The 22,363-nt window shown below is 35.8% G+C and overlaps 1 protein-coding gene across 1 annotated transcript in view; it reads left to right on the forward strand.

The window, feature by feature from the left end:
* EML5 (EMAP like 5) overlaps positions 1-22,363 on the forward strand; it is a 174,125-nt gene that overhangs the window by 131,855 nt on the left and 19,907 nt on the right. Inside the window, exons 25-34 of the mRNA XM_077780840.1 lie at positions 1,080-1,168; positions 2,223-2,399; positions 5,107-5,308; positions 5,976-6,102; positions 9,665-9,679; positions 12,211-12,219; positions 16,266-16,344; positions 17,543-17,672; positions 19,723-19,821; positions 22,333-22,353. Coding sequence (XP_077636966.1) covers positions 1,080-1,168; positions 2,223-2,399; positions 5,107-5,308; positions 5,976-6,102; positions 9,665-9,679; positions 12,211-12,219; positions 16,266-16,344; positions 17,543-17,672; positions 19,723-19,821; positions 22,333-22,353 — 948 coding nt within the window. The remainder of the gene's footprint in view (positions 1-1,079; positions 1,169-2,222; positions 2,400-5,106; positions 5,309-5,975; positions 6,103-9,664; positions 9,680-12,210; positions 12,220-16,265; positions 16,345-17,542; positions 17,673-19,722; positions 19,822-22,332; positions 22,354-22,363) is intronic.

The following is a 22,363-nucleotide window of genomic DNA, read 5'->3' on the forward strand; positions in this document are numbered from 1 at the left end:
ACATTAAAAAGATGTTTTTTTAATGGGCAGAAGACATGAATACAGATGGCCAACAGACACATGAAAAGATGCTCAGTATCACTCAGTCAGCAGCAAATCAGAACTGCAATGAGATATCATGTCACACCTGTCAGAATGGCTAAAATAAAAAACACAAGAAACAAGTGTTGATGAGAAGGTGGAGAAAAAGGAACCCTCGTGCACAGTTGGTGGGAATACAAACTGGTGCAGCCACTGTGGAAAACACTAACAACAGAATTACTATTTGATCTAGTAATTCCACTACTGGGTATTTACCCAAAGAATATGAAAACACTAATTCAAAAAGATATATGCACCCCTATGGTTATTGCGGCATTATTTACTATAGCCCAGTTATGGAAGCAGCTCAAGTGTCCATCAATAGACGAATGAATAAGGAAGATGTGGTTATATATAATGGGATATTAGCCATAAAACAGAGTGAAATCTTGGCATTTGCAACAATATGAACAGAATCAGAGTATAATGCTAAGTGGTATAGTCAGAGAAAGACAAATATCCTGTGATTTCACTCATATGTGGAATTTAAGGAACAAAACAAATGAACAAAGAGGAAAAAAGACCAAAAAACAGACTCTTAACTCTAGAGAGCAAACTGTAAGTAGGTGTGTGGGGGAATGGGTAAAATAGATGGAGATTAACAGTATACTTATAATGATGAGCAATGAGTGATACATGGATCTATTGAATCCCTGTATTGTATACCTGAAACTAATATAACAGGATATGTTAACAATACTGGAATTAAAAAAAAAAAAAGAACTTAATGGGAGAAAGGTGGTAATGTTCACTGAATGCTTTTAAATAGGATTGATGCTATATAATTTTACATATGTGATTATAAAACAATTTAAATATCATAATAAACCATGAAAGAAAGTATTTTAAAAGGTTAAACATGGGGCGCCTGGGTGGCTTAGTCGGTTAAGCGTCCGACTTTCGCTTAGGTCATGATCTCGTGGNAATAAATAAATAAAATAAAAGGGAAAACATCCTAACTACATGTATATTCATATTTTTTTTTTTATTTTTTTAAGGAAAGCTTTTACAGGTCAACACTGGTGCTAAAGAACAATTATTCTTTGAAGCTCCCAGAGGGAAAAAACAAACCATTCCCAGTGTGGAGGTAGGAAGATAATAGTGTCTGCAATGTTGTTAATATGACTAGATGGTTAGAAAACTGATGCCTGCCTTTTATCATTTACATATGAAGCCTGTTCTCAAATTATTCAAATCATGGGTATTCTTTCTGTGAGTTTATTTTACTGGCCTAGACTAGTAGATGAGTAAAAGAAGAGGTGCTGTATTAAGAAAAGGAATCAATCACTTTTATGTTTTGGTACTTTCCTCAAAGAACAAGAAGCAAGCAAATAGACATCCTATCTTAGATGGGAGTATTGCATGTCTATCAAATCTTTTGGAACCCATTTGCCTAATATGTTTGTTGGCAAATTTAAAGAAAAGGAAAAATCCTTGAAATTTTTTCTTCAATGATCTTTTTTTGAAGTTTATTTATTTATTTTGAGAGAGAAGGGTGAGGGGGAGAGAGAGAGAGAGAGAGAGAGAGAGAACACCCCCCGCAGGCTCTGTGTCATCAGTGCGGAGCTAGGTGTGGGCTCGATCCCACACATGGTGATACCATGACCTGAGCTGAAACCAAGACTGGACGCTTAACCAACTGAGTCACCCATGTGCTCTGTGTTTGGTTTTGTGACTGACAGTATTAGCATATTTTTTTTTGACATGTCCAGGAAGAGAGGCTAAATACATTCACTATTAAAGTGGCTTAATAAGGAGAAGGACTGTAAGGAAAGGTTCTTCATTTCCAGTAATGATTACTTGGAAAACATGCCTCTAAAATATTAGAAATTTAGACATGAAGTATAAATTACTTGGTTATTCTAAGAGCAGGAACTGTCTTATCACTGAATGCTCAGCATGGAGAACATAGGTAGGTGTATCATAAGTACATGTTGAATAATAATGTTATGTTAAAATTTTTCTACAGGAACTAGTGCACTTGGGAAGCTACAAAAACCAAGAGAACTAATAATTCAACTGTTTTTATTAAAATTTTAATTTTGCTTGTGACATATATAATTAGAAAGAAACATATTCAGATTTTTGTTGTTAACTTTTAAGGCTTAGATATTAACATGTAGCCTTTTTTTCCTTTTTAGGTAGAAAAAATTTGTTGGGCATCATGGACGAGTGTGCTTGGTTTATGCTGTGAGGGAATTTGGCCAGTAATTGGAGAAGTCACAGATATAACTGCCTCTTGCCTCACGAGTGACAAAATGGTCCTAGCTACTGGGGATGATTTGGGATTTGTGAAGTTATTTAGATATCCTGTTAAAGTATGTGTTTTTCTTTAACTCCCCTAATGATCATAATTGTAAAAATGGTTCAGGTCATGTACTTTCATAGTATTTTGTTCTTGTAATATGAATATTACATACGTAATATGGAAGGTTTAGAATTGTGTATCCTATTTTGACATCATATGTATAGCTTTTAAAAAAAATGTTTACTTGCTTTGATAAAGAGCACACACACACTCGAGTGGGGGAAGGGCAGAGAGAGAGAATCCCAAGCAGGCTCCACCCTTTCAGTGCAGAGCCCAGTCTGGGGCTCAATCCTTGAAACATGCGATAAGACCCAAGCTGAAATCAAGAGTTGGATGCTTAACTTACTGAGGTGCCACCCAGGCACCCATATAGCTTTTATTTAGAAGTATTATAATTTATGTCCCATGTCTTAAGTTATATTGTACAGTGTTTCTCAATATTGAGTAATATATAAATATCCGTTTTGGAAGAAACATTTCTTTTATCCCTAATATGAACTTAAATAATTTTAGTATTCTTTTGATTAAATACATACAATTAACAATAAATACAAATCCTTTATATTTATAGCTTTAAAATTTTAAATGTTGTAACCATTAGAGACAAAATACTATAAATATACCTATAAAATTAAAATAGACAGTACTGATTCAGTGTAATGAATGATGTTATTTTTTGCTAAAACCAGACTGTACAGAATCTTTGGAGTGCTACATGCCAGTGCTGTGTGAAAAATTGAATTCTCTTTCTTCTTTTCAAACTACTGGGAAACATTAGGCTTTCACTTAGCATAAAAATAAAATTCATATATCAAGTCCAGATGCATTATTTCTTAATTGTTACTAATTCATATATACAGTTGACCCTTGAACAATGTGGGAGTTGGGATGCCAACCCCCTGCATAGTCAAAAATCCACATACAATCTTTGACTTCCCCAAAACTTTACTAATAGCCTACTGTTGACTCGAAGCCTTACCAATAGCATAAACAGTCAATTAACACATATTTTCTATATGTATAATATATTGTATTCTTATAATATGTATAATATATTGTATTCTTATAATAAAGTAAGCTAGAGAAAATAAAATGTTGTTACAAAAATAATCAGAAAAATCAGGAAAATACAGGGCTGTACTGTATTTATTAAAAAATATCTGCATATAAATGGCCCTATGCAGTTCAAACCCATATTGTTCAAGGATCAGCTGTATATTATGACCTGGCAACAGCATGAACATAAATTTGAAATAGGGACAGAAATCATATTATGATATTGGTGGTCTTAAGTAACTGCTCATATTAATACTTTTTGATCAACATTGACATGAAAACACAAGTTTTAATGTCAAGTACCTGAGAAAATATTCCACACATCCCTGTTTTAGATATACTTCAGTGTAGAACCTTAATTGATAAGAATGTGTTCCAATAAGGCATTGATTGGTCAGAACCTTCACTTCTAGCATTCGAGGTGGTATAGATGCCTTAAGAATAAGCTCTAGGATAACCGTCTACAGATTCCTGCTTCACTTCTCTGTAACAAGAACCAAAATATCTTAGAGAAAGTACTTTCCTGCAGTGTTTTGATGATAGATCCCCCTCCCCCCTTCTATTGGAGCTGATATTTATTAAAGTCTTTTCCAAAGAATTCACTGTTGTAGCTATCACTATATTTTAAGGCATTTCCTATTTTAACGCCTTTGAAAAGATGTCCATCTAAAACTTGCTTATAAAAAAATTAAAAAAATAAAACTTGCTTATAGTAGATTGATCTGAAATTTACTTAGTAGTTTGTTAGTGTTCTAGATTTAAAAGTTGCCAGTGCCTGTAACTTTTATTTTTCTTGATTTTTAAAAGGAAAATATATTTTTGTGTGTACTGCTTATAAACAAAAACACCAATGAATTAAGATGAAAGATATTTAAATGAATATATTCCAAAAGGGTTGATAATTACTTTTTGTTAACGTGACCATGCTGTACATAAGCATTTATTTCCTTTCTCATTGTGTTTATTTCCAGCAATAATGTCTGCATAGCCATTGTTTTGAACAGATATGTACTTTTCCATAGACATACACTGTAGCTAACTCCTACTTGATTGAACATTTAAGGTATTTAAAATTTTTCACTGCTGTAGGTATTATGATGAATATTTTTTGCACACATAGAATTTTCTTAGCATATACCCCTAGAAGAGGGATTGGTGAGTCAAAAGTCAGAACATTTTTGGGGCCCCTGGGTGGCTCAGTCTGTTGGGCATCTGACTTCGGCTCAGGCCATGATCTCACTGTGTGGGTTCAAGCCCCGCGTCGGGCTCTGTGCAGACATTTGAGTGCCTGGAGCCTGTTTCAGATTCTGTGTCTCTCTCTCTGACCCTCCCCTGCTCACACTGTCTCTTTCTCTCTAAATAAAATAAAGACATAAATTTTTAAAAAAATGTCAGAACAGTTTTATGCTTTTAATGTACAATACCAAGTTGATTTTCAAAAAAAATTCCACCTGTGGTACTAGCAGTATGTGAGACTACTAGTTTTATCCTGTTGTCAACAGGAAATTGTCATTTTTTACTTTAGTGAATTTCAGCATTTTCTCTTTTTATTTTTACAAGATGACTTTGTGATGATTAATTTCCAATCATATATTAAGAAATAAATTTAAAATTATAACTGACCATTTGCAAGGTAATAACATTTTTGTTTTCATCTTTAGGGAAAATTTGGAAAGTTTAAGAGGTATGTGGCCCATAGTACACATGTCACAAATGTTCGCTGGACCTTTGATGACAGCATGTTGGTTACCTTAGGAGGTGCAGATATGTCTTTAATGGTTTGGACAAATGAAATGGAGGGCTATCGAGAAAAAAGACCTTGTGATAGTGAAGAATCTGATACAGATTCTGAAGAAGATGGGGGTATGTCATTTTAAAATATTTTAACAAAAACAAATAATTTAGCACAATGGATTTAAACTACAGCAGTGAAACAAGTAATAATAATGTTAGAATAATTGTGGTCTTAGTTTCTGTGGTCTGTTTGATGCCAGAATTGATTGTATGACTCAGACCATGCAGGCATGTATTGATGGCTTAAATACATTTTTCATCTACAAATGTATGATAATCCTACTTCAAGTAAGTGCTGTTAACATTTTATAATATCGAGCTTCATATTTGCAAATTATTTTCATCTTTTCCTTTATACAAATAAGGCCAGCTTGTTATAGAAAAATTAGAAAATACATTTTGCAATAGAAATAAATACAGTATCCATAATTTGACCACTCAGAAGTAACTTCGGTTAATATGTTGAGGCCTTATTTTTTTTTTAACAAAAATGATATTAAATTGATGTATACTTTGTAAGCTGATATTATCTCTTAGTAATATTTCAAAAACATTGTTACATATCATTAAAAATTCTACCTCATTTTTACTGGCTGTATATTATTTCATAATTTGGCTATAACACAATTTATTTAACTTATTTCATTTTGTTGAACATCCTTGAATCCAGTTTATAAGATCATAATAGAGCTCCTCAGTTGTAACTTAGAGAATAATTCCTGTGTTTTGATGGCAGGCTATGACAGTGATGTTACAAGGGAAAATGAAATCAGTTACACCATTAGAGCCTTATCAACAAATATTCGCCCAATGTTTGGAGTCAAGCCTCATTTGCAACAGAAAGAACCCTCAGTTGATGAGAGGTAACAATCAAGTTTAAAACTAAATGAAGAAAAATATATTGGTATTAAAAATTGAATTTAGGGGGTGCCTGGGTGGCTCAGTCGTTTAAGCATCTGACTCTGGCTCAGGTCATGATCTCCTGGTTCCTGAATTTGAGACCCACATTGGGCTCTGTGCTGACAGCTCACAGCCTGGAGCCTTCTTTATATTCTGTGTCTCCCTCTCTTTCTGACCCTCCCCAACTCATGTTCTGTCTCTCTCTCTCTCTCTCTCAAAAATAAATAAACATAAAAATTTTTTTTTATTGAATTTAGAGGCACCTGGGTGGCTCAAATGGTTGAACTTCCAACTTCAGCTCGGGTCATGATCTCACAGTTTGTGAGTTCGAGCCCCACATTGGGCTCTGTGCTGACAGCTCAGAGCCTGGAGCCTGCTTCAGATTCTGTGTCGTCTTCTCTCTCTTCCTCTCCACCAGTCACACTCTGTCTCTCTCTGTCTCTCAAAAATAGACATTAAAAAAATTTGTAATAAAATTGAATTTACTGCTTGAATGAATTTTTGCAAAAACTGAGTAACAGTGGTACTGTTGCATTTTACAGCTTCCATCACCTCTTAGGAAATATATTTGCCCTTAAATACTTTATGATGGTGACACTGTCTCTTGCAAATAGTGTAGGGAATATATAAAGTCTGTATGATTAAAGGAATATTATTTGCTAACTTTTATTAATATATGTGAGGGGGTTGTAGGAGATAATAAAAATTGAATCCTGTAACAAGTGTGTTTCAGGAAGCACATGAGCAGAGGTAAGATTAAATTTTGAAAAGGCGTTTTTATCCATGTGCCTTTAATCAAGGATAGAAAATCATTATTTGAACATTTTTTTCCAGGGCGCCTGGATGACAGGTATAAGTTAAGCATAAGCATCCAATATCAGCTCAGGTCATGATCTCTCGGTTCGTGGGTTCAAGGCCTGCGTCAGTCCCTGTGAAATTTCAGAGCATGGAGCCTGCTTTGGATTCTTTGTCTCACTCTGTTTCCCCACCCACCTCCGCTCGTGCGCTCTCTCTCTCTCTCGTGCGCGCACTCTCTCTCAAAAATAAACATTAAAATTTTTTAATGTTAAAAAAATAAATAAAAATAAATTTTGAAAAAGGCAAATTGAAGTAGTGTCCCATTAGAGAATAGGAATTACTGGTCTTTCTGGAAGCAGCAAATAAAAAATAAAGGCTGTGCACACAGCAATTTTATGAGGAGAGAACTTTTTAATAGTCTGAGTTAGATGACAGATCATGAGAGGGATTGTGAACATGGTGCTTTTAAAATAATTAGGGAATATGGAGAACTGTGAAGAGGTATATGGATCAGTGAATGGCATAGATTTTTAAGAAATGATAAAGAAAAAAATTAACGAGAAACTGCAGTGAGGAACCAAGGCATAGTAGGAGGTGGGAACATCAGTGACATCTTCTGTCGAAAACTGTGTTGAGGAAAACTTTGTTATGAGAAGTTGGCAAGAATATTTGAGGGAGAAGTTTAAAATGACAGGGAGTTCACTCACATTGGACAGAATTTGTGGAAAATTCGAGTGAAAATCTAGTCAGTGAGGTTAGTTCTGCAGACCCCTGGGGCTCAGCTGGATAGAAATGACAGCACAAGAAAGCATATGCAGAAGGGTTTGAGCTTGCGCTACAGGCTGACGTTCAGGGAGAAGGATGAAGTTGAGGGGGAGTGTTGAGGGGCATGTTACTGATGGAGAAGGGGGAACTAGAGATTCTCTGAACTGGCGAGCTGCCCAGTTCCCATGGAAGTTCTTGGAAGGTGGTGTTCAGTCATGATGCCTCCACAGCAGCTCTTGCGGGCACCCATTTGCTGGCGAATTCTCATATAATCACACTGGCATCACCTTATGGATAGGGGCACAAAATGGCGATTATCTATTTTGTCATCACGGATAAAGACACAGAGTATTAGAAATAGGTTTGGATGACTGGCCTGGATGACTCGGTTGAGTGTCTGACTTCGGCTCAGGTCATGATCTCACAGCTTGTGGAGTTCAAACCTGCTTTGGATTCTGTCTTCCCCCCTCCCTGCCCGTCTCTTGCTTGTGCTCTGTCTCTGTCTCTCTCAAAAATAAACATTAAGAAAATTTAAAAAGAATCACTAACTTATAGAGTATTCTATAAAATGAAAAATAACGTATCTAAAGAATTTAGGTAGTAAGTCTTCACCACCCCTCCCTGAGAATGAAATACAGAATCACCTGAGGGAGATACCTGGTTAATACTGAAACACTTTCTGAACCTAAATATCCATGAAGTAATGAACAGTACCTATATAATCCATTAATTGGAGAACTACATATAAGTGTACAAATGTAGATGTTCCTAATGAGGATGTGTGCAGTACGGTGCTTACTATTACTTACATTGTATTTCACAGGTAATGAAAAGCCAAAAGTGTACTATAAGGAGGAAGAAACTCTAGACCTTACCATAAATCTTTTTCATTTATTATACTGAGTTTTAATAAAAATACTATCATTTATCAGATAAATTAGGTAAAGCAGAAAATGTGACCTAATTTTAATCTGTAGGCCATCATTCATGGTAAAACAATTAAAATTCTTCCTTTATTAGTAAAGTGACCCACGTTCTGACAGATGGAAGGATTTTACTGCTCATGAAAAATGCTTGATCAGTGCCTGGTGGCTCAGTGGGTCAGGCATCCAACTCTTGATTTTGGCTCAGGTCACGATCTCCCAGTTCGTGAGATTGAGCCCCTCATCAAGCTCTGCATTGACAATGCGGAACCTGCTTGGGATTCTTTCTCTCCCTCTCTCTCTGTACCTCCCCTGCTCACGCTGTCTCTCAAATATACTTTTTAAAAAATGAAAAAAAAGAAAAATACTTGACACTGTCATAATCTTTGCTGTTAGCTTATGTTTTTTACACCTAAAGTTTTCAAAATTATTTTTGAAATAGCTTTGCATTTGTTCTCAGTTTATGCTGAATTCTTTTGAAAATGCTGAAGCCAAAGTCAGAAATGACTCATAGTTAGGAGTCTTCATTTTCATAAAATGAGAGAATCAAAGGAGAAAAAAATGAAGATACTTCTTTTACTGATTTTGTATATATTTGTGAAGAGATACTATGGTCTATATAAAAGTTTTGTATTATAAATAAAATATGTTATTGCTAAGAAATAAAACATTTTATAAACAGTTACAACAAATACTTGTCAAATATCCACTTAAGAAAATGTTTCTGATGACAGTTGATAACTGCTTTACTTGGTCAATACTTTTGTGGGGCCTTTTTTCCTAAATGACTTTAATAATTTTATGTTTTTCTTTTTGTAGCAAATCTTGTGTATTTAAAGTAGTTGTCAATCAAACTTCCAGTATTTTTTAATAAATATATTCAGAACAGTATAGCATAAAATTTAGGCATTTTTGTGTTTCTTTAGAATTGTATTGATGTTTCCTTTCTTCTGTTTACTTAACTGCTACCTTTTATTCATCAGCTTCCATCAATTATTCATCATCAATGCTTCTTTTTTTCCTTTTGCTCCTTTCGAAGGCAGGGGGTAGTAAGGTAAGTGTTTTATTAAATAAAATATTCCATTATTTAGTCTTCGTTCTGTTTTGATCTTTGTAGTATTTTCAGGTATTGATTTTTTCCTATAAAACATTGAACTACATTTGTCAAGAGAATTAGAAAGTGAAATAAGTCCTACAGAAAAGTTGCAAATATACATATCTGTATATGTAGTATGTGGGTGTTGCAGAGGGTCTTCTTTATGATCATTTGGTTTTACACATGACTTTTCACAAAGTCCCAGTAGTTTTAGTTTCTCTGTAAGTTTCAGAGGCTCATAAAAATAGTTAACCACACGTATTTATCTGAAAAATTATTCAATTTATAAACCTGTTAGCTTCATTCAATGTGTACTTATTTTTTTTTAATTTTTAATGTTTTATTTATTTCTGAGAGAGAGACAGCATGAGCAGGGGAGGGTCAGAGAGAGAGGGAGACACAGAATCCGAAGCAGACTCCAGACTCTGAGCTAGCTGTCAGCACAGAGCCTGATGCGGGGCTTGAACTCACGAACTGTGAGATCATGACCTGAGCCAAAGTCAAGACGCTCAACCGACTGAGCCACCCAGGCGCCCCTAATGTGTTCTTATATATTCATTTATAAACATTAACATAGGGCAGTGAAGATATTTGTATGTTTAATAAAATGGTAAGTACAGAAAAGGACTCTCTGGAATACTCTTAGAACTACCTTTAGTGAGATGAAAATGTCTTCAGGCAGTTTCTGAAACAGGACTGTATGGAAAAAGCCAGTCTATTTTAAATTTTTTTTTTTTAATGTTTTATTTATTTTTAGGAGAGAGAGAGAGACAGCGTGAGCAGGGGAGGGTCAGAGAGAGAGGGAGTCACAGGCTGAAACAGGCTCCAGGCTCTGAGCTGGCAGTCAGCACAGAGCCCGACGCGGGGCTCGAACCCACGAACCGCGAGATCATGACCTAAGCGAAAGTCGGACGCTTAACCGACTAAGCCACCCAGGCGCCCCAAAGCCAGTCTATTTTAGATGTAAAAAAGGGTACCATTAGGAAAATGCTGGAAGATAAGGATGAAAAAAAATAGATTTGAGACGAGATTGTGTAGAAACTCAGGTATTAGGCACTCCTTATCTTACTTGGTAAACAGCAAAAATTCGTTACTTGTTTTAAATGAGTGATGTGTGGGAGGCACCTGGGTGGCTCAGTCCACTGAACATCTGACTCTTTATTTTGGCTCAGGTCACGGTCCCAAGGGCACAGGATTTGAACCCTGCATCAGGCTCCACACTAAACATGGAGCCTGCTTAAGATTTTCCCCTCCCTCCCTCCTTCCACCTATTCCCCCTCCCCCACTCATGCTCTCTCTAATTAAAAAAAAAAAAAAAGTGAGTGCAAAGATAGAAGTCTAGAGTCTGATGTAAGTTCTGCAGAGCTCCACATTATCTTAGACTATTTTAACAGAAATAATACATTCAGATCTAGCCTCAGTTCTGAAGTAACTTATTTAGGACTGATCTCTGCATTTTAAAGGGACGCTGACAGTTTACAGTGGGAGTTACTTGTTTCAAAACAAAGCTAAGTAGAGATATAATTGTTAATCTTGGGTGTCAATGAAAGAGAGAAGTGACCTTCCTTTCATGAGCAGTTTCCATGCAGGGTTTAGATGATTATTTGTCATCAGTGCTACAAAGAGATGTTCTAGACATGTAAAGACGATTCTTCCTTTCAGTAGGAGGATGGATGAGATGACTTTTGTGATCTCTTTCAGTTCTTTTATGGTCATCATATTATTAAAGGGATTTTTTTAAAGTTATCTCCTTTAGGGGCACCTGGGTGGATCAGTTGGTTGAGTGTTAGACTTTGGCTCTGGTCATGACCTCACGGTTTGTGGGTTCAAGCCCCGCATCGGGCTTTGTGCTGACAGCTAGTCTCAGAGCCTGGAGCCTGTTTCACATTCTGTCTCCGTCTCTCTCTGACCCTCCCCTGCTCATGCTGTCTCTCTCTCTCTCTCTCTCTCTCAGAAATAAATAAAAAACATTTTAAAGAATTTATTAAAGTTAACCTCCTTTGGAGACTAGAAAAATCCCAAGTCTAGCATGATCTTGAGTAACTCTTGTTGCCTGCTGGATTGGACTGGCTGACTGGGACAGCCCCTTGGGTTAGGAGGACCTACTTTACCTTAGACAATTTCCTTAATAGCATCCCCAGTGCTACCAGCCTTTTAAGTTGGTTAACATTTCACTGCCCGTTCTTAAGAACAAAGGTAAGCATCAGTATTTTGTTTGAAATTTGGAGTGCACCATAGAAAAATAGCACTGGTAAGCTTTAATATTTACAACATAGAACATGTTCAATGCCCATTTTCTGTTTTCACCTCCTGATTTTCCTGCTGATTTTCTCAACTTGAGCAGTAATAAATAACAATAAGCCTTTAATACATGCAGTATGGCCTGCATTAAACTTGTAAAAATAGTCTTTTATGGAAGTATTTTACTAGTGTTTTAAATTCAAATTTGTGTTCTAATCTTTTCCCTTTTTTCATCTGCTGCTGAAAAGAGGTTCCAGGTAATCCTCTCTCTTTGCTGTATTTTATGAAACCTAATTATGTATTTTTATCATCTTTCATATTTACCATTAATGAGCTGTATTGCTTGATGTTCACAGTTGTCCATGTTTTTCTCCTCTGAAATCAGCATCACTGAAATGAATAGCATCTTAATTATTGTATTTCTGCTCCATAAGTAACTGCTTTATCAAAACTTTATTTGTTCAACTTGTATAATTTTATAAGTTGTATAACTTTATTTAAACAATAATTATACCAAAAAAATTATTTTTAAAAATTAAGATATACTTAATTGTTACAGAGGCTTATATAGATCAAAACTACCTGTTTGTTGTTTGGATTACAATTAAAGCTGTCAGATAATAACACTGAATGAAGTTCACCAACAAAACTGACCTGGAAGAAAAGCCAAGGCTGCTATCATTCCTTAAAATGGCCCTAAGAGAAACTTTTTAAATGTTAAATATTGGGGCGCCTGGGTGGCTTAGTCGGTTAAGCGTCCGACTTTCGCTTAGGTCATGATCTCGCAATTCGTGGGTTCGAGCCCCGCGTCGGGCTCTGTGCTGACTGCCAGCTCAGAGCCTGGAGCCTGTTTCAGAGTCTGTGACTCCCTCTCTCTCTGACCCTCCCCTGCTCACGCTGTCTCTCTCTCTCTCTCCTAGAAATAAATAAAACATTAAAAAAAATAATAAATGGTAAATATTATAAGCTAAATTATATTTATTACTTATAGACATTCAAAATAGTATGTGAAAAAGGTTCAAAACCAAAATTTCTGCGATAATTTGAAAAGTTCTTTATACTTTCAGTGCATGTAATTTTTATGTCACCAGCCATGGTTTCTTTACTTCTACATACTACTGCACATTACATATGAATGTATGCACTTCTTTTATATTACATTTTCAAGATAGGGCACCTCATTGACTTTTATAGATGTATAACCTGGAAACTATTGTGAAAATACAAATATGTTTTTAGCCTTTAAATTTATACTTTTAATCACACATGTTGGATTTTCCTACAGGAAAGTCAGTTTGTATCATTTTCTGATTTAGTTGTTACAAATTGAATACTAAAAGTTTGGAAGGGGAGGCTGATAGCATGATTGATTTGTATTCAGTGTTTGGGTTATTAAATATTTAAACAATGGTTATCTGAGATAACAATAAACCAAATGAGGTGGTGTTTTTAAATTAGACACATAAATTTAGGAAAAAAGCCTCCCCACTTTTTAAAAAATTTGAGTGCAGTTGGCACACTATGTTACTTTCATTTGAGGTGTGCAACATAGTCATTTGACAAGTTTATACATCATGCCTTGCTCACTGCAAGTGTGGCCACCATCTGTCCCCCACATTGTTATTACAGTATCATTCACTGCATTCCTTATGTTAGGCCTTTTATTCCTGTGACTTCTTCATTCTGTAATGGGAAGCCTGTATCTCCCCTTACCCTTCACCCATTTTGCCCGTCTCCACATCTCCCTTCTGGCAGCTGTCAAAGTTCTCTGTATATATAAGTCTCATTCTGCTTTTTGTTTGTTGATTCATTTGTTTTTTTAATACTCCACATATGAGTGAAGTCATATGGTATTTGTCTTAGCATATATACCATAATGGTATGGTATATATACCCTCTTAGCATAATACCCTCTAGATCCATCCACATTGTCACAAACAAGATCTCATCCTTTTTAATGGCTGTGTAATAGTCGTGTGTGTGTGTGTGTGTGTGTGTGTGTGTGTGTGTGTGTGTTCCTTACCCATTTGTCTATCAGTGGACATTTAGGTCACTTCTGTATCTTGGCTATTGTAAATAATGCTTCAGTAAACATGGGAGTACATATATTTTTTTGAATAAGTGTATTCATTTTGGAGGGGGGGTTAAATATCCAAGAGTGGAATTGTTGGATCATATGGTATTTGTATTTTTAATTTTTTGTGGAATCTCCCTACATACTGTTTTCCACAGTGGCTGTATCAATTTACATTCCCACCAGCAATGCACAAAGGTTCCTTTTCCTACATATTGTTGCCAACACTTGTTATTTCTTGTCTTTTATTTTAGCTGTTTAACAAGTGTAAGGTGATATTGGGGTTTTGATTTGCATTTCCCTGATGATTAGTGATGTTGAACATCTTTTTATGTTGGGCATCTGTTTTCTTTGGAGAAATATCTTTTCAGGGACTCTGCCCGTTTTTTAATCAGATTTTTTTTAAGTATCGAGTTGTATAAGTTCTTGTGTATTTTATATGTTAACCCCTTATCACATATATCATTTGCAAATGTCTTCTCCCATTCACTAAATTACCTTTTTATTCTGTTGATGGTTCACTTTGCTAGGCAGAAGCTTTTTATTTTGGTGTAGTCCCAAAGTTTATTTTTGCTTTTGTTTCCCTTGCCTTAGGGGGCCCATCTAGGAAATGTTGCTACAGCTGATGTCAGAGAAATTGGTTAAAAATTGATCCAGTTCTTTTACATGTAACTGTCTAGTTTTCCCAGAACCATTTACTAAAAAACTGTCTTTTCCCCATTGTATATTTTTGCCTCCATTGTCATAGATTAATTGACCATATAACCATGGGTTTATTTCTGGGTTCTTTATCCTCTTCCATTAGTCTTCATGTCTGTTTTTGTGCCAGTACTATCCTGACACTATTACTGTAGCTTTGTAATATAACTTGAACACTGGAATTATGATACCTCCAGCGTTTTTTTTTTTTCTTCCTCAAGATTGCTTTGGGTATTTGGATTCTTTTGTGGTTTCATACAAATTTTAGTATTATTGGTTCCAGTTTTGTGAAAGATGCTGTTGGTATTTTGATATGAATTGCATGGAGTCTGTAGGTTGCTTTGGGTAGCATGGACATTTAAACAATATTAACGCTTTCAGTCCATGCATATGGAAAATTCTCCATTTCTTGGTGTCATCTTTGATTTATTTCATCAGTGTTTTATGGTTTTCAGAGTGCAAGTACTTCACCTGTGTGGTTTATACCTAGGCATTTTAAGAGCCTCCACATTTAAATGATTCAAAATGGGAACTCTGGGGTCGCCCGGGTGGCTTAGTCGGTTAAGCGTCCGACTTCGCTTAGGTCATGATCTCGCAGTTCGTGAGTTCGAGCCCCGCGTCGGGCTCTGTGCTGACTGCCAGCTCAGAGCCTGGAGCCTGTTTCAGAGTCTGTATCTCCCACTCTCTCTCTGACCCTCCCTTGCTCATGCTGTCTCTCTCTCTCCTAAAAATAAATAAAAATATTTTTTAAAAAATGGGAACTCTGTACACCTAATGGGATATTATAAAAAGATCCTAAACTAGTAGTAGAAACAGAGAAGAAGGGATAGATAGGAGAGCTCCTCTTTAAGTGAAGTTGATGAATGTCTAGTAAATAGAATGGAGAAGAAAAGAGTTCAAGGCCATAGTAATAGTAATCATCTTCTGCAGAGTGTTGTGTGATTTGTAGTGCTATGTAACTATTAAATGTTTGCTTGACTGACTGATGGTGATGCCATTAACCTTACTAGAGACTTGAGGAAGAAGGAAAGGTAAAGGGCCTGGAGGAGAGTAAGTAATGAGTACAAGTTTGAAATCAGACATAATTTATGTTGCCAATAGTATAGAAAGTTCACAGAAATATTTTCAAAATCCAAGAAGAATGTATCATATACCTGCCATTTGCACAGTACTGTGATAGAAACTTCAGAGCAGTGATCCAGGCTCTTTTACAATGCATTCCATCAAGAAGTTTTTGAGTCATTAAACTAACATTTGTATATTTATTTATAAACAGTCTGCTCTTGTATTAATGTATTATTTACATTATGAAACATACATCAAAGAAGTTAAAATGAATAAAAGTTCTCATATCTTCTTTCCACCTTCCTGCCTTAGAAAATATAAAGAGGCCACAGCATAGTGAGGAACAGATGGGGTTCATTTTTGTGAAGGTGTGTCAGATCTCTCTCTTCAGAGGGCAGGTGAGGGAGGCTGAGTGAAGGTGCACAGTGATTGATGCCTTTCCTCATTCCCACTTTCCCGTTTCAGGCCCCCCGTGAGCAGAGCCCCACCAAGGCCAGAAAAACTCCAGACAAACAATGTTGGCAAGAAAAAGAGACCCATAGAGGTAAGGTGAACCCACTCCCCAGTGTTACCTTGTGCTTTAAAATGTATTCAGAATTCGTTCTATTTTCTTCTTGTAAGACAGCCAAGTCTTGTCATTAGTTTGTATGAAAATAAGCATTGAATAATGTTTTTTAATATTTCATTTTTTAAGTAATCTCTACACCTAGCATGGGGTTCAGTCCCTCAGATGAGTCGCGTGTTCTACCGACTAAGCCAGCCAGGCGCCCCTGAGTAATCTTTTTTGTTTGGTTGTAAAAACTGATTGCTTAACTGTCAAGTCTGAGTTTTGGATTGATGAATTTCATTTCTTTTTATTTTTTGTCTTTTTTTTTTTAGTCTTCCGTGAATAATATTCTGAATTGAACTGTATCTCAAAGAACTTCTAAATGTAAATGTATGTGAATGACTTAAAGACAGCTTATAGAATAACAGATACCTAGACAGTGTCTTATGCTAGTATTTTGAATTTAGAAGTAAAAGTTTATCCTTCATGTGATACATTCATTCTAGGATTCAGAGAAAGGTCTACTTTCAAACAAAGAAACTTTCTACAATAATTGAGCAAGAAGGAAAGTTCTCCCAGACATTTAATTAATTCCAGTATCAGCAGCCACAAGCAAACTGTGCTGAATCAGCTAAAAAATGAGGCACAAATCTGTGGGATGATGATTGTTGTACTTCTCTCCACTGGAAGCCTCACAAGGTTAAAGAAACCGACATTTTCAGTGGCAGATTATCTGCTAGAACTTTAGCATGAGTTATCATAGATGGTGTAGTTTTCCATACCATTGTCTGATGTACTATTTTGGCTCCTCAAAAGTACGTCACTTGGACATAATATATCCTGAGTTATATGTGCAGATTACATATTTTTACTAAGAATGCAAATCGGAATATTCTTTTGAACACAAGCAGTATTTCCATGTTTAACACATGAACTGGTAACAAATTAAAATTCTTGAAATCAGATGACCTTGTGATTCCCTTTTCCTTTTAATATATGTAGAAAAGTGTGAAGTGTGTGTTTCACCTACCCAAAGCAGGTTACATAGAGAAGCATATCTATCTAAGTTTTGTATTCAAAGGTTGTAAAACATTAAAATGCATCCTCCATTTTGAGTGAAGGTATCAGTGCTGTATACAAAAATAATGAACATTTAGACATAAGGAATTATATAATGGTTTTATTGTTGTTATAGGACCTTGTGTTGGAGCTTGTTTTTGGCTATCGAGGAAAAGACTGTAGGAATAATGTTCATTATTTAAATGATGGAGATGATATAATATATCACACTGCGTCCATTGGAATTCTGCACAACGTTGCTACTGGTAGGAGACCCCGATTCTCCGTCTCCCACTTTTTATTTAGAATTTTGTTATTTGTAATCTTAAAATTCTTTTTTAAAACTATAAATAAATTGCGTAAGTCTGGAATGTACTTCATACTATTGAATTTTCTAGTAGTATTTCAAGTAACCAAATTTACAGGCTTAAGAGAGTATAATGCAGCAGAAAAAGATTTCATAATGTGAAGTGCTCCTAGGTCTCTATTAAATAGAGTGAAGGTTGACTGTATGTTGACATCATGTTTTATAATGAAACCATTTCTAACTCTATTTCCCCATAACCTTGACATGAAATGGATGGTTTGGTGGTTGTCTCTGACAGATAGTGGTTAAAAGTAGCACGCTGGGCGAGTGGTTGCTGGGGAGTGGGGTGAAGTGGGCAGCATTCTCACTGAGGCCTCAGAAAGCCAAGGACACGTGAGCAAGCTGCTTCCCTCTGTCTCTGCTGTCGTGGTACTTGTTTGACTCAAGGTGAGAAAGTACTTCACGATGTTTATTTAACTGATTTGGATTGTCAAAAAGCAAATAAATTCTTGTAGCATCATTTGATGATGAATGACATCGTAATCCTCCTAGTGCCATTCATTATTTAATTTTGAATTCTCTTATGTGTAATTATAAACCTCATAAAATCTGAAAGATGGAAGTAAAAATAGAGATTTTTGGATCCAAACATTTCTGGCTTTTTTCTCTGATGGTTCACTCTGAATAGATAAAGAATGGCTTATGTGAGTCCTAATCCCCCATGTCTTCTCAATATTAATCATTAATATGGTTGTCCTATTTTGGATTCCTGAAGAAAAGAATTCACCAAGATGACATAGAAACCAATGGTGATTTTTGATTTAATAATTGGGGCCATTTAAAAAATGCTTAGATAATCCTCCTTAATGGAGGCTTCACCAAAGAGAATAGAGAAGAATAAGATGATCTAGAAAGGAATGTGTAAATACACTTCCGTGTTTATCCTTGTAATTTTCTTTAATTTTCTGATTTGTCCTTAATCACCTTTCTAGTGATGGGATGCAGAGAGACAGGGCAGAAGGGGGGACTCAGCACCTCTCCACTTCTCATTTTTTGTCCTCTCTGGTTTGGGATACATCACCATGTTCACAGTCTAGGAAGTTTTGATCTGTTAGAACTGATCTTTGAACTCAGCCAGTAGCACATATAATTGCTTGTCTGTTCTTCTCACTAAGCTCTGAGCCCTGGGAAATAGAAAGTACATTTCACTTTGAAGAGAAGTTTTAAACTGTTAGATCTGGTAAATGTCATTGTTAAATTGTTTTGTTTTGTGTGGCTTCATTTTTGGAGAACCTAGTGTGGATGGCCCTCTGTAACCTGGACCTCACCTACACCCTACCATCCGGACCTCATTTCCCACCTGGCCACTGTACTTCACACAAACCCACCTTTATTACGTCCTGCATAATCAAAGGTCTGAGGTCTCTTCGTTGTCAGTGCTGCTAGATAAATCATATACCTTCTTTGAGCAGAATTCTTCAGTACCTCCCCACTGACTACCAAATAAATCTGAAATTTAACAGATTTGCATTCATAATCCTCTATCATTCTAGCTCCAATTTGCCTTTCCAACCATATTTCTCACATTTATTCTTGACCTTACATATCAGCCAAATGAACATATGTGCATACTTAGTACTTTCCTGTCTTTGTACCTTTGCTTGAAGTATTTCTGTACCTGGAATGCCCTCCCCCCTGCCCTTCACATTAACAGAATCTGTCGTATTGGTCCGAGAGCGCCATATGCCTGTGATAAGAAGAATCTTTTCTGCTATGAATCCCCACAGCAGGACTTTAACTGTCTTGTGGTACTTGACATCTTTAGCCCATTGTTAACTTGGGGGACTCTATCCCTTTAAAGATTTGAGTTATTTTACCATCCTCATGATGAAGTGTGCACACTCAGTTCTCAAAAAATATGTATTAAGTTAAACAGAGCAGTTTTTGTTGTTCTGGATAAATGCATTTGGCTGTTACGTCTTAAGGTTTTCTCAATTTTTTTTTAATAGGGACTCAGAGTTTTTATCAAGAACATAATGATGATATACTGTGCCTGACTGTAAATCAGCATCCCAAATTTATCAACATAGTGGCAACGGGCCAAGTAGGTATGTTTCTATATTTTAAAAAGAAACAATTTTAAGTAATTGTATTGTTCAAATTCCGTATCCTAGGGAAAAAAGTAAAATATATTTGTGTATTGTTGAAAATGTATTTGTATATAAAATACATACCCAGGGGCGCCTGGGTGGCTTAGTCAGTTGAACTTTTGACTTCGACTCAAGTCATGATCTCACGGTTCGTGCGTTCGAGCCCCACATCAGGCTCTGTGCTGACAACTCAGAGCCTGGAGCCTGCTTCAGGTTCTGTGTCTCCTTCTCTCTCTGCCCTTCCCCTGCTTGTGCTCGCTCTCTCTCTCTCTGTCTCTCAAAAATAAATAAACATTAAAAAAAAAAAAAGCCACACACACAGTTTTACCATTGATTTTCTTCCAGACACCTTTCTCTCACTGTGGTTATCGTAACGGGTTCAGACAGTTAGAATTAAGAATAAACTATTTTATGGTGATCGCAGTAGTTAGATTTAGTCCGTTAGCAGGTATTTCTAATTGGCAAAAAGGTTTAATTTAGCACATAAAGCAAAAAGAATTCAAGGAAGAAGCTGTAAATAAGGGGGGATAGTAACCAGACCGACGGGTAGAATATCTGCAGCAATAGGTCTGAGATAGGAAGGAGAGAGAAGCCCCGTCTGTTCCATGCTGGTAAACCCTTCTGCCTTTTTCTTTTCTTTGGAATTGATTTAAGTTGTCAGCTGTTCTAAAAACCACCTGGCTTGCTGTCTTCTTTTAACCCTTTAGAAAACGTAAAGGATGAGAGGATAGCAGGTCTACTTAGAACAATACAGCTACCAGTCGGTGATCACTGTGAGCATCGCACCATAGATTTGGTCAGTGGAAGCTTCGTAAGCCTGGTGCACTTTGTAAAAGTGATCACTGTCATTGAGCTTTTTGGACCTTGGCGGGCCTCAGTTGCTAAGCCAGCCTCCCAGGTGTCTTTTTCTCCTTGGATAGAAGAATTTATGCTTTAAATACCTTCATTTTTCATACAAGTACTAAACTGATCAGTCCGAAACTCTGTCTCTGGGTTGTGAAGTTCTGTAGTTATTCCACAAAGGTGCTTGTATTCTTCCTTTCTGTCAGTTTTTCTATTTGTAACAAGTAGACTGATCCTTCATGAATTACATACAAAAAATTCTAATCTTTGAGTATAAATAGATAGGCCTAGGTACTTTTTGCACTAAATTTTTAAACATTTTTACTCTGCACAAAAAATGAGATCATAGTACCATTTGGGTCATAAAAGAGCCTAGTACAGTGCCTCTTGGCATATAGTTATTGTTCAGTTAATTTTTATTGAATAGATTCATTTATTCAACAAACTTACTGAGCACACACCATGCACAAGGTACTGTCCTAGGTGCTGGGGATATAGGCTTACCAAAAAAAGATAATATCTCTATGTTAATGGAATTTATATACTGTGAATAGAGTTCTAGAAGGTATGGTTCTTCCATTTCCCAACTTTGCTTCTTTTTTTAATTTCCCCTTCTCTCCCTTTTTTGAGCAATTTTGCTTAACATATTAGTGCTGTAGTTTTGTCTTTTGATTAAGAAATGTTGTAGTCACAAATATACTCTCATTAAATTTGACCCTCTTCTCCTTTTCCTTTTTTTATTGAGTTATAATTGACATATAACATCATATAGACACAACTTAATAATTTAGTATCTGTATCTTTTCCTTTTATTTTGAAAGGCGACACTATAGGGAAATGTAAAGTGGCTAATTATCTTCCAAGTCAAATTCCAGGCACTACAAAGGTGATTTTAGATCATATATGCAGTCCTGTGCCTTGCCCCACTGTACCCTTCCACAGAATGGATGTAGACCTTTTTTACTGATGACTAATGGTATGTAAGACTTGAGAGACCACCAAAGAATGAGGGACGTTTTCTCTTCTGAACCCAGACAGTTGAATCAATAGTAACTTTTCCTGCCAACCTTGTATCATACCTGCAAAGCACAAAACACTCTCTAAAATATTTATGGCTCTCTCTGTTCAAAATTGTGTAGGTCAGTCATAGGGGAAATACTTGCTTTTGTGGTATTTTAGCCAGTGACATTCAAACTTTTTTTTTTTTTTTTTGGTGGGGTGGGGGGGGGGNGATGCGTTAAAACTCCAGTCTGTTAGAGGGCATTTTGTAAACTAAGAGTTGTATCATTTAAATCATATCTCTGTATTATCTTTAAATTGTTAAAAATTTCATGTGACTCATTAAATACAAAGAACATAAAGTTTTTATCCAGTAATTGAAAGGTCTTATACATGAGATGTTAATATACGTGGATGATTGAACTGAATGGCTTCACTTACAGTTTACTCTATTTAACATCATAAAACTAATTTTGCATATGACAATTTATGATTTATAACATTATTTTATAATTGAATTTTTAAAATATTTTTAATAAATATACATTATAAGAATTTGCTTAATAATACTTTTAAGTATTTATGTTATTTATGGACAGTTATTTTTCTGCTGTTTTTCCATTGTAGGTGATTTAGCAGACATGTCAGGTAAGGAAAA

Source organism: Crocuta crocuta, unplaced genomic scaffold (assembly GCF_008692635.1).
Source record: "Crocuta crocuta isolate KB4526 unplaced genomic scaffold, BGI_CrCroc_1.0 scaffold299, whole genome shotgun sequence".
NCBI lineage: Eukaryota > Metazoa > Chordata > Mammalia > Carnivora > Hyaenidae > Crocuta > Crocuta crocuta.